General features: G+C 42.7%; 4 protein-coding genes across 4 annotated transcripts; 2 read left to right on the top strand and 2 right to left on the bottom strand.

The window, feature by feature from the left end:
* Positions 1-1,859: 1,859 nt before the first annotated feature.
* On the top strand, positions 1,860-3,884 carry EAF02_002226 (uncharacterized protein). The gene is made up of 2 exons (XM_038898274.1): positions 1,860-2,915; positions 2,980-3,884. Exons 1-2 carry the CDS (start codon positions 2,789-2,791, stop codon positions 3,516-3,518), a joined length of 666 nt encoding a protein of 221 aa, XP_038761966.1. The 5' UTR covers positions 1,860-2,788; the 3' UTR covers positions 3,519-3,884.
* A 2,619-nt stretch (positions 3,885-6,503) lies between these two features.
* On the top strand, positions 6,504-8,367 carry EAF02_002225 (uncharacterized protein; the record flags this gene model as incomplete). The annotated part of the gene is made up of 4 exons (XM_038898273.1): positions 6,504-6,870; positions 6,923-6,962; positions 7,071-7,277; positions 7,335-8,367. 4 exons carry the CDS (start codon positions 6,504-6,506, stop codon positions 8,365-8,367), a joined length of 1,647 nt encoding a protein of 548 aa, XP_038761965.1.
* A 901-nt stretch (positions 8,368-9,268) lies between these two features.
* Positions 9,269-10,031, bottom strand: EAF02_002224 (uncharacterized protein; the record flags this gene model as incomplete). Its single annotated transcript, XM_038898272.1, has 5 exons — positions 9,269-9,456; positions 9,517-9,547; positions 9,605-9,679; positions 9,732-9,769; positions 9,830-10,031. The coding sequence occupies 5 exons, from the start codon at positions 10,029-10,031 to the stop codon at positions 9,269-9,271; spliced, it is 534 nt and encodes a 177-aa protein (XP_038761964.1).
* A 368-nt stretch (positions 10,032-10,399) lies between these two features.
* On the bottom strand, positions 10,400-12,945 carry EAF02_002223 (uncharacterized protein; the record flags this gene model as incomplete). Its single annotated transcript, XM_038898271.1, has 5 exons — positions 12,686-12,945; positions 12,223-12,587; positions 12,159-12,177; positions 11,759-12,108; positions 10,400-11,707 (listed from the first exon to the last, which is right to left on the bottom strand). The coding sequence occupies exons 2-5, from the start codon at positions 12,385-12,387 to the stop codon at positions 10,400-10,402; spliced, it is 1,842 nt and encodes a 613-aa protein (XP_038761963.1). The 5' UTR covers positions 12,388-12,587; positions 12,686-12,945.
* Between the last annotated feature and the right edge of the window lie 38 nt (positions 12,946-12,983).

Below are 12,983 nucleotides of genomic sequence, written 5' to 3'. Positions count from 1 at the left end.
GTATTGGATAATTCCTGATTGTCACGAGAGTAGAGATAGATGCGGGATGTTTGAAGGTGGCGTTTCTGCATTTGAGGGAATGGACTTGTAAACAAGGAAATTCAATAATTGCGAGGATACCGAGGATACCTAGAAAGCACAATTTGAAGGTTACCAAATGTCACAATCAGATTAGAGAGAGTTGTTGCGAGGCTCCAGGGAATCAACTAACTTCGTCGTCTGATGGATCCACTGTGATAACAAAGTGAAGAACTCCCCAGATTCAGATGATAATTATCTTTAGCCTCGTCTCCTATTTTCAAAGTAAGAAATGGCGAGATAATGGGTGATCTCGAAAGATAATTTTTCCGGAGAAGGAGTTCAAACTGCAGTCAGCACACTCGACGGAATATGGAAGTGCGCAGCCAAAACAATCGAAGCATTCAAACAACTCCTCGAAACAATATGAATACACTCCCACGTTTCTAACACATGGCAAATTGTCAATGCTCAGGAGGAATGCAAATGTACAACAAGAAAATTAAATTGGAGGATGAAAAGGAGTTTGTCCTCTTTGTTTCTTGTTTCTTTTGGCTGATTGTGGTGTTTGTGATAATTGTTTCGTCTGAATCCTACAACCATCACAGTTTGATGTTCGTTGAGCCCTGTACTAACTTCTATCTTTCCCTCTTTCCTCTCCAAATTCCACCCGTTCGTCTCATCTAGCGATCAAACACGAGGTAACTTTTGACTTGAGTTAGCAGTAACTTACTGTGCCAAATAGATTGATTCGTAGTTATTGGACCCTGTTTCCCCTCACTTTCTGAGCATCAATCAGAAGATCCTTAATCCATAGAGGTTCTGCCACAAGGAAGATGTAGGCCATCAGGGAAAACGGTTCTTGTCAACCCGGTATTGACCAATGCCATGCCGGTAAAATTTTCAAGTTCACAGGGCTACCCAGCAAAAAATCTAGATGCTTGCAACTTTACAAGCCCGACCAAGATTGTCAGCAGTGAGCATCTAACAAGCAAACTTAGCGATTATCTCCAAGAGTGCCGTATCTGTACAACAATTCAAGCATCGAAGGAAATACAATAGCTCATTTAGGTTTAAATGAATTAACCGCTCGGGAATTTCTATTCATGAACAATTGCGGTACAAGATTACACCAAGAAACGGTGAAATAAGGTCTGATAAGGATGCGGGAAAATGGAAGATGCATGCTTACGACGATAGCCAAGATTTGTGAATCCCGATGTTGGATTGAAGATTGTTTTCGAGAAGAAGAGGTTTCTTGAATCCTAGGTACCTAGATGCCGTATGATACCTGCCTTGTCAGGTAGGGTAGTGTGGCATCGTAGCAGTGTCGCAGTGTCGCAGTGTAGCAATTCGATAAATGAGGTTATTTCCTTTTGTACAATCTTACCGTGGTACAAGTGAAGAGATACATGGAACTTCTCATCTCGTGCATATTATCGTGATGGCGAGACCAACGAAGAAGAGGAGAATGACATCTATCGACAACTAAAAAAAGATACACGGTACGGTCCCGGCACGAACAACGAATTTGTGCAACTCAGATATTGAGGTAGAAGGGTGGAGAATAGATCGTGTGGTTAAAATGACAAGTTTTAGATGAAGACATCAAGGATTGTAAGAAAGTGACCAGCATCCATCTTGGTAGGAGGCGAGAGAGGCGTGAGAGGTAAGGTCAAGGCAAGAGATGGTTCGAGGGCACGTACGCCATTCGGCAACACTAGACCGGATTCGGATTAGTTTTGTATTCAAGCTTCTCCAGTCCCCAGCTAGCTTCAATTCCATTTCTATTCTTGACTTCTTCTTTTTCTTCAACATTCACTGAGTGACATGCCGGTACCGAGAAGCGAGTATACGAGTACACCGGTCTGCCAGTATGCCAGGTGCGTTCACTTCAAACACAAACGACAAAGAATCCTTGTCATTTGCTACCTACCGACCTCGATTCCCATACGCCCATACACTTGCAAGCTATCGTCTGAAGCTCTCTGCACCCGTGGGTATGCGTGCAGGAAGGGAGTGGAAGGCAGGACATACTATGGACGGAGTAAGATGTAAGATAGAGGCTCGAGGGTTGGAGTCTTGGCTGATAGAGATGCAAGGTATCGTACATACCAAGAAAGCCAGAGAAAAGCCCTTGTCTGCAAGTCTGCAAGCCAAAAAGTGGAAAAATGCACAGATGCCAGCATGAAAGAGCTCCACATCTATTTCTATTGTATCACTCGACAAGGTTCATGATTGTTTTTCTCTTCTCTTGTTTGATAACTACGTTACTAGGTACCATGTACTACCTACTAGCTACTCCTCCACATTGAGCTAGTATGGTATCTTCAGGGTCCAGCTTAATTCACCAAGGCTTGTTTATTGCTCCCATGCGGATTTATCTGATTCTCAATCGAGTCAATTCACCTCGATTTCTATAAGATATCTTTTTCTCCCTCACCTTTGGCAATTGATCAACAGCTTCCATTCGATCTCTATATCAAAGATATTCACTTAATACCCCTATATACAACCTTGATACCCGTATTCCAATTGACAATACTCAATTGGTGCTTCCGAAACATCTACGACAGCTTCAAATTTGGAGGTCACATATAAAATAGAACCTTTCCCACCTTCAACTTGGTCTCTACTTCGTCTCCATTAGCTCCCTCGATAACCTCAATCTATACCTCGAGTTTAACAAAAGTGGTTTCGACCATTACTTTAATATCGAATCAATATCCAACCTTCAATCTATAACACAATCTTTCACACCAACGACATTATGCACTCCATCAGCAGTCTCGTTCTCCTCTTGGCTTCGGCCGTTGCAGCTGTTCCAATCAGCACTGTTCAAGCCCTTACTTCAAGTAAACATACTTGTGCAACACCATTACTACCTACTACTGGAGGTGCGCTTCCACTTTCTCAAGTTCACTATTTCAGAATATACAAGCTAACAATCTTCATTTGCAGCTGCATCTGCTCTCCCATTGCCAACTGGCACCCTCGCCTATGTTGCTCTCGGTCGTGGTATCCAAAATTATACCTGCTCCGCCGTTGGTGCTACTCCAGTGGCTCTTGGTGCAGTCGCTAACCTTTACGATGCAACCGAATACGCCAAGTGTGCCAGTACCGCATTCAATAATCTCCCAGGTATCGCTGTCTATACCAATCTTCCAGCTATTAGTAGCGCTAGCTTCATGAGTCTCAAGCCTCTGGGCAAGCACTTCTTCGATGCTAGTGGAACTCCAACATTTGACCTCTCATCTGTCAGCAAGATCTTGTACGCTGCCAAGACTGGTGACATATCTCCTCCCATCAATTCCATCCCAGGACCTGCCAATACCGGCGCCGTTGATTGGTTATCCTTAACTGCCAAATCCACATACGTATCCATTGGTCTCACAACAGTCTACCGCGTCGAAACTGCCGGTGGTAATTCCATCAACCCTTGCACAACAGCAGGTGTGCAGAGTGTCCAGTATGCCGCTCAATACTGGTTTTACAGTTGACTCCCTGACAATACCACCGACCCTTCAGACGATGATGACGTATGTGATAATTCTGATGAGTAATGGGTCGAATCCTCAGAAAAGAATATCATTTTCTTTATGGTTTTCAATGATGCATGGCTGGATGGATGGACGGATGGATAAAGGCAAACCTTACAGAACAAATGCATATATAGAATATGCTTTTGAAATGGTAAACGGTTAACAGCTGAAGGGCACACAAAATGCAATACCTTGGTAGGACATGCATTAATATGTACATACACTTCTTTTCTCCACAGAGCACAAGAGTACTTTCTTGCTTGCAGAACTCTCGTTTTATAATTCAAATAAGCTAGCTATATTACCTTAAATTATCTTTGTGAAACCTCTTCCTTCTCCCTCGGCAAATTGAATGATAACACTGATTTAATTACTTCGCCTGTTTGACCAAATCATCAAGCTTGTATATCCCTCTTCTTCAATTCCTTTGGAAGCTTTGAGGAATCACTAGATTCAAACATTCACTTTTTGTGTGTAATCGGATGTGAGGATGCCTCTCTATTCCCAAAGGCCAAGCGTTTCGCGGGGATCTCTCGTTTGATGATGACGGAATGATCTACATTCTGGACGTTCATTTTGTACAAAGAATACTTTCCTTCACTTCTTTTCAGATTGAAAAACTACACCTTCCTGTTTAGTGGCAGAGAGACAAAAAGAAAGAAAGAAGTGGAGGTTTCATACGGTGAGATATGCGCGACCTCCTCAATTTCATATGTACAGCGTATCTGTCTCCCTAGCCCCATACACACAAAAGGTGCGTTGACAAGGAAATCCTAACTTCACATGTAGTTGAAATGGAATCCTATTGCATCGACAATTGCATCAGCGAAAACATACGTTGAAAATGTGAAACGATAGCAAAATCCTTTCTTTCCGATTCACCTGACCTTCGAAGGTGATCAAGAATGTCGCTGCTGATCCTCTAATAATCCTTTTGATAAGGAAGGTCGACCAATTATATTTGTTGGACTATTACACTTCATCAATTCTATCTGCTTAGATAATGCCACATGGTGTGCCGCGGCCATGACTGTGCAGTCTTCAAATACGTTTCGAATGATGGGTTGCATCAATGCATCAATTTACTGATCCATACTCCACACCGTGTGTTCGTTGCAATAACAGAAAAACACAAAAGGATTAGTTGGAACTTACTTGCTAGTAGCCTCATCCATGATTAGGATTCTCGTCAGTCTTATAATCGCTCGCGCGTAATGCAGAAAAGTTGGCGTTCGTGTTTCAATATGTCGGTGTCTATTTTGCTATCAAGACTTCCATGGGTCGGCATGATGGATTCTAGAAATACCATTCTTAAGTCATGCATCAAAACTGTATCATTAGATATCTTGTACAGATCGAGGTTCTCTCGAAATTCATATCTCCCTTGTAGGAAAAACAAATTTTGAGGGATGGCGTTCAGACACGAGCGTAGGGTCTCGCGGGTAAAGGGAGGAATATTGGTGTCGTGGGCGGAGCTGCTGCCACGGAATAGATCAAGTTTGCAGAATAGTGTGAGGGGTAGAGAGCTTTCACCGCTATTCATCGTTATGTGAGTTATAGAGGGAAATGGTACGATGAGGTTCGAATAAAACGGAGATGTAGATTCTTACCCGGTTTCTTGGCCATGGTATTCAGTTCATGCTGTGTGAGAAACGTAGCCGCAGTACACCGATGAATACACTCTGTCTTTAGTGTTTGCTTTAGGCCACCAGCTACGCCAAGCGAGAGGGAATTCGTCGAAGAATCAAAAGGAAGCTGCTAGGTATCATGGTCAATGGTCGACAGCTCAGATGATACCAGATGACTGTGGATGTCCATGGCCTAGTGGGCATACTATTTCTAAAAAAAATGGGGAGATTGCCCAAGGTCAAAACAATGAAATGATATGAGGACATAATGCATAGAATAACTCAAGAATACAAGTTGTAAGCTTTCGGTGTCCTTTCGCAATGCGAACAATTATTCTCGTCAATTTATAGATTTGAGTGACTGTATCTACTATCTTCTTGGCTATGTTCGTAGGAAATATATCTGCGACGATATTCAAATGAAGAGAACAGAAGGCAGTATGGAAAGGAAACAACTTTGTTCAAGCAATAGGGTAAAATCAAAGTTTTAACGGCAACCATGGATAATTGGGCCGAAACTATTATCACAAACAGTTGAGTGATTCATGATCTTTCCTTCTAATCACGCCGAAGACTATTGATAACCTGTCAACTGAGGACAGGCTCAATGCCAAGTCTGCTAGAAATGAAAAGGGGTTATATAAAATATTTGCAGAATTCAATGATGGACATCTATTTTTCTAGAAAAATTATGACAACATATGATGGCATTGAGAACTGTAAATAATCATTTAAAGAATTATCAATGAAGCAATGGATGATCTATTGATTTGTTGTCAGATTTCTACTCGAGTACGGAGTATTGAAGGTACTCCGTACTATCTTGGAGTTCGGCTTCTTATCCGGAGCTCAACCATTCCTCTTCAGAATACGGAATATGACTCTTATCATCATCTCCAATATTTCTGCCCTGATTAGAGTTGTCATTGGACGATCGCGTAAGATGACAGGTGAGACGAATTTCAAGTAGCCGAATTAGGTAGGTGCGCGACCAAACCTGGAGTTTACTGATAGGTACAAGGAATAGAACCTCATCAATGTTCCCGAGAAACCAATCAAAGCTGGTTGATCAACGATAAGCGCGACAACACTCTAACCATTCGTATGAACAAATAAACGCTATGGGGCATCACGTTCTTTTAATCCGATATACCTGTGCATCAAATTGTTGCAATATTCCGTGGTCGTCAAAGTTGGTTGGCCACGCTTGAGGTTGAAAATTCCATCTGCTCTCTTTCATTCTTTCTTTCTCCTCGAATTCTTCACCTAGTGTTAAGAGAAACAGCAAACTACATCACTCTCAAGTGAACTCACGATGTCAGTTCAAGATTCACTTCCCAGTGAGGAGACACCTCTGCTGTCCCCACCGCCACAGCGATCCGTCTTCTCTTCGTTTTCGAGACTGTTTCGAGCGATCTTCTCCCAGGCACGATCACCATCCTCAATAACGGCGATCGTACTTGCGACTTTATTATGGTTTGAGTTTGGGGGATACTTGATGGCTGTACCCGTGTTGAGAGTCTATGAAGATATAATTTGTCACCATTACTATGATCGCTTACAGGGAGAGGGTCATATCATTCTGGGAGGGGATATCGATGAGAGCATGTGTAAGAAAGACGATATTCAGAATGAGTTGAGTATAATAGTCGCCGGAACATACTTTCTTGGGGCTGTTCCAGGTAAGCAAGCGATATAGAAACATAATGACTGAAAGGAAGCTGATCGACATAGGTCTTTTTCTAACAATACCGTATGGTATGCTTATGGATAGGTATATATTAATTTTATCTTTCTCAGCAAAAGCCCAAAGATGAGGAATCCCCGGGATGATCACTCGAGGCAATCTCTCCTAAACAAATACCATACTGACAGACTACAGAATCGGAAGGAAGCCAATCTTTATTTTAGCAATAACAGGCACTATTCTCAGCTATCTGTGGAACATCGTGGTAATGTGGTTCTGGCATGCACTGCCCCTTCGCCTCACTTGGCTTGGTCCCATCTTCACAGTAATAGGGGGAGGACCGAGTGTAGGAAGTATGGCATTTTTTGCTATCGTTAGTGATATCACTTCAGAAGCCAAAAGGTATTTTTATATTCGTCTCCCAAATAGAATTATCTTAGCTTCTACTAACAAATCAAGGACTAATATCTTTTTCCTGGCGGCTGCTACGGATCTTGTCGCACAATTGATTGCTCCGTCTCTAGCTGCTGTATTGATGGCTAAGTCTCCATGGATCCCAATTTTACTAGGGATATCTTTCTTAACTCTCGGGAGTCTTCTCATATTGTTCATTCCGGAAACTCTACACATGCAAGATCGGAGGACTAACACATCGCATGTGGCTCTTGCTACCTCAACCAACGACTTCCCTCATAATAGCAAATCACAAAACTCTCTCTTCGCCGCGGTGGGGTACAATTTCTCACATACGCTCCGAACATTCCGATCATCTCTCTCGATTCTCAACTCTGCGCCTCTAGTCCTTCTCCTTATCACTTTCATCATTAAGCCTCTTAGCAGTCAGTCTGAAGATATATCGCTTCGCTACATAAGCAACCGCTTCCACCTTCCCCTTCGTTTAAGCTCCTTCCTCTGGTCCCTCCGCGCTGCTGTGCAAATCATCTTGTTTCTCCTCATTCTCCCCTTTCTATCAAAAATCATGGTCACCTGTTTCAAAATACCCTCCTCAAAGAAAGACCTTCACCTAGCTCGCGCCTCCATTCTTATTCTCACACTTGGTTCACTCTTGACTGCCCTAGCCCCAACTCTTCCATTGGCTATCCTGGGGATGGCAGTCTTTACCTTGGGGGCAGGGTTCATCTCCATGATGCGCTCTCTGATAACGACGCTAGTTGATAGACAACACAAGGGACAGCTGTATGCGGCAGTGGCAGTGGTCGAGACAACTGGAAGACTAATCGCGGGACCGGGCTTTGCGCAACTTTACATTGAAGGATTGAGATTGAAAGGCATTTGGGTGGGGCTACCATTCTTTGGACTGAGTTTCATATGTGGTTTAGCAGTGGTGGCTGTCTGGAGTGCTGGATGGATTATGAGTAGGAGAAATTGGGAGTGGGAAAATGACGGAGGCGAGGTCGTGGGAGAGTCAGATGATACTGAAGAGGATGGCATTACAGGGACGGGCGAGGGAAGATTAGAGGAAAGAAGGTGAATCATGAAAACAGGTTATCAGGATAGATATAGAAAGGCTTAACTCCTTGTGCCACCCACGCATAGGGTGTTACTTTGTACCTATAACATGATTATGAGTTGCTACGCAACCATGATATTGACCAGTAAAGCTCAAAAAATTATTGAGAAGTTTAATATTGCAAACATGGATGCATGATACAGAACCAAGTACTTCATTGTTCCTCTATCAAAATCTACTACCCCTTTTGTGCTCTAATCGAGTATATATAGTGTCAAAGATGTGCTCTCTGTGTGACAATGACACTTGACTTAGTCTTTACATTGCAAAAATGCGTTTCCTTGAAATCATCCCAACATATTTTGTATCTCCACCAAATTGTTTCTAACTATTCGTAACCCATTATATATCTTTCACATGAACTATTCATACAAGATTTAATAACTATCACCCCATCCAGTACTTTCATATGACCAAAGCTCTATGCCTAACCATCGTCGAATTTCGATATTTAACCGACTGTTGAAGAAATAGAAGTTGGAGCCGAAGTGTACGATACTGACTGAATACACTGGTATCTGTGTGCGATTAGTATTATTTTATGATATCCCTATTCATTCATCGAAGAATACGTCATTACGTTCAACAGTTTATTATACGGCAAATTACTCTTTAATAACTCCTTAAAAGTCATATCTGTTTTATTCTTTTATTGTTTAGATTCTATAATAGGATTGATCTCAACATTATAGATTAAGATTCTAAATATTTCAAAGATTTCAAACCATTTCAAACCATTCAAAGTATCGATAGAACTGATTATCGAAACATCAACGCAGTAGGAATTTATGTTTAACTGGAGTGGTGCTAAAGCACTGTTTGATACTATTATATGCGACTTTTCACCACTGTCCGCTAAAATCTATCCCATCGCAACATCTCCATCCGCGTCAACATCTTCACCAGATTCATCAGCGCTAACACCACCGCTGATCCCACCAAGACCAGTTCGCTCACGGCTTTCGCCAAACAAACGAGCTTGCTCGGCCTCATTGGCAGCCTGTCTCTCGGCAGAGATATGGTCTGCGGCAGGCTGGTTCGGGACGACAGCTAAAGTCGAACCATTTGCAGTAACAAAATCATCCTAAGTAATGCCGTAGTCATCTACACATTTCGAAATAGTCATATCGGCATCAATGCACTGAAGAACCTATCGTTAGCTACGAGTTCATGAGAAGGGAACATAGGTATGTCCTACACTTTCTGCGACACTATCATCGCCAGCAATTCTCGCCCGTTCACGGCAAAAGATTTCTGCACGACGACTTTTGCACTAAAAGTGTTAGAATCAATATGCAGAAGAACGAATACTCAGAGCTGGTTACTTGTTCAAACGCAAGCATCAAGAGCGCTTTCCTCTTATCTAATGATTCTGGCGCCTTATCTCATGTCTTCAATCTTTCTTCCACCAACCAAAACCAACGCCTCTCGACTGGAGCGCGTTTTACAATGAACCTTGCTTGGTTGTTTGCACAGGTGTCGCTGGCAAATTGACGGTATTTATAGAACGTGGTAATCCAATGAAAATTGTGTCGAAGGATAGGGAAGTGGTATTCGGGATTTAAATCTTCGATCAAGGAATCGTCGATATCATCAGCCTCCGTGAGTTCTGGGGAATCGCTCATTGTCCTAGATAGAAAGATTAGTATTAAAACACAGCTATATGTAGGAGAGTAATGTGAAGGCTGTCTCCTAACTTACGTGTACTTGGAAATTTGTTGGAATAATAAGCAGTGTTATGATTTTTCGGGTGTCGATATTATTTGGGATCAGAAATTTTGGCATGAAAGATGGAAGTTGGAGGCTTTTTATAGAAACCAGACAAATTTTGAAGAAGTGAATCTTAGAGAGTGGATCTGCTCATCCAGTCCTTGGATTTAAACCCTTTTAAAAGAGAAAGGGGACGCTTGAGTGAATAACACACGGGTTATTCCTACCTACCTATCTTATATGAATTTCTATCGGACATAATTCCTCTTTATTGATCATCTCTCTACCCAGGATAAACGGCCCCGTCCCCCCTAGGATCACTACCTCCGCTGAAAACCAAAACTCCATCCTCCTCTCCATGTACCCTTATCAACTGCCCTCTACCAAAGACACCCCTTTGGTACCCTTCCACCATTTTTACCTGATGACCCATGCCCTTCAATTTTTCAAATGCATCTTGGCTGATTCCTTCTTCCAAAAACACTCTTCTCTCTTTATTTGATTCTCCCGGAACTCCATCTGCACTGATGCAAAACCTCGGCGCATCAAGTGCTGCTTGAGGATTTAGTTTGAACGCTAACATATTAAGTAGTACTTGAACATGTCCTTGTGGTTGCATAAAACCACCCATGACGCCGTACACACTATGTAGCGAATCATCGTGGACATTGGTGACCATAGCTGGAATGATGGTATGATAAGGTCTCTTTCCAGGCGCAATGGCATTGGCATGGCCCTTCACAAGTGAGAAATTGCCACCTCTGTTTTGAAGAACAAACCCACAGCCTTTGGGAATGATACCGCTGCCGAAACCCTCGAAGTTAGAGTTTATGAAAGAAATTCCATTGCCCCATTTGTCGGTTACGGCGAAGTATACAGTGTCACTATGATTATGAGCTGGTGAACCATGATCATATATCTCGGGATTGGAACGCTGAGGATCAAATAGTTTAGCGCGTTCGGCGAGATAAGGTTGTGAGATCAGTTCTTCTACAGGGACTTTGGTGAAAGCTGGGTCGGCGATAAACCAACTGGCATCTGCGAAAGCGATACGCAAAGATTCAATAACAGCATGAAGGTATTCGGCAGAATTATGATCTTTCTCCTGGAAATGCGGGATTTTGCCCGTGTTTTCGAGTTCTTCGAGGATACCAAGGGTCATGAGTGCTACGAGTCCTTGGCCGTTGGGTGGGTGTTCCCAGATTTTGACGCCGTGATTGTCCTCGTTGATGCCTTGGCCGGATATTCCGTCGACGTAATGATGGGTTTTGTCGTATCCTTGCCCTTTGAAAACTTTGGAGATGGGTGTGGATTTCTCACTACCAATGTCCATATGATTTTTCAAATCGTCTAGTTCAAGGAACCCCCCTAAATTCCGAGTGACTCTGATGATTTCTTCGGCAATCCTTCCGGTATAAAAGCCTTTCTTGCCTTCAGTTGCGAGTGCTCTGAAAGTCTTAGCAAGATTTGGGTTTTTGAATATCTCTCCTGGTCTTGGTGCCCGCCAACCATTTGGAGCACTTGAGTCCTCTTTTAGCATTTCGGAAAAGTTAGGGGATGCCCTTTGAAGTAGACCTTCACTATTTCTCCACTATTGATTGCATTAGACTTGGCAATATTGGGGAGATTTAGGGCGCAATACCATAGTTGAAGCTAATTCGGAGACGGGGAACCCCTTTTCACCCATCTCAATAGCCGGAGCCAAGATTTGCTCCAAAGTAAGATTTCCACTACCAAATCTCTCCACGGTATCAACCCAACCTGCAGCTGCACCTGATACAGTAACAGCATGTGGACTTTTGAGTGGAATTCTTGCAGGGTCATCATCCTTTAACCCGAGATCCTGTCGGATTTTTTCAAGAGAGCATTTGTTGCCTGCACGACCTGAGCCATTTAAAGAACTAACCTCCTTTGTCTTGGCATCATAAAAAAGACAGAACATATCACCACCGATACCGGTGGAGGTTGGCTCTGTCAGGTTGAGACCGGCAGCTGGAGTTTTGTTAGATTAGATGATACTATATTGAAGCGGTTTAACATACCAACTGCAACCGCTGCATCCTAAGACGAGTTAGCTTGCATATTGTTAGAAAAAGGACAACTTACAGCTGCATTTCCACCTGCCTCTAAAACCCGGAGACCACATCTAGCAGCTAAAGGCTGGGTACAAGCGATCAAACCATCAGTGCTATGAACAACACTTCTTCTGCTAGGAAATGTAACAAACTCCGGGTCGGAGGCCGGAAAGACTGAGTTTAGATTGACAGGCATTTTCGAGACAGATCTCTAGAGTGGGCAGCTGAAGAAGATGCTTTCTAAATCCTCGGCTACTACTGTTGATAAGGAAATGTATGTTCAAGTAAGTATCACTACCACCGCGAAAGTCTTATATATTAGACAGATGTACAGAAGAGAAAAGTTATAGAAACAATCTCCCAAAAGATTTCATTCACACTTCACTTATCCAGGATCTGAATGGCGAAAGAGAAAGATTAGTCCCGCTTTCGGCAATTCAATTACGGTATAAAATGTGAACGTGGGGTCAAAGGAACCAGCGGAGTCTACCTACTACCTAGGCTCCTGGGTATGTAGGCGAGATAGATATCCGGATATGAGTACGAGGCACTTTCAGATAGTTTTTATAGTCCAATTTTCTTTCCCGTCCCAGTTCTATATGAGACCTACGTTGCTATTTATTTATTTGAAGTGAATGGAAGCAGAATTTCTGTTTTGTATATTTCAAATTCATAGTATCATCTGTACGATAGTTGATCTGGAATTCATATCAATGGATAAAGTCGAGATCCAGATAGCGGGGAAGTTGCTCGCTCACGTCACTATGGAAGCGGCCGCTTGAAGCTAGTTTT

The sequence above is a fragment of the Botrytis sinoallii genome (assembly GCF_014898435.1).
Source record: "Botrytis sinoallii strain Bc 23 chromosome Unknown BSIN_003, whole genome shotgun sequence".
NCBI lineage: Eukaryota > Fungi > Ascomycota > Leotiomycetes > Helotiales > Sclerotiniaceae > Botrytis > Botrytis sinoallii.
The sequence above is the reverse complement of the archived record's forward strand: the minus strand, read 5'-3'. Positions and strand labels throughout refer to the sequence as shown.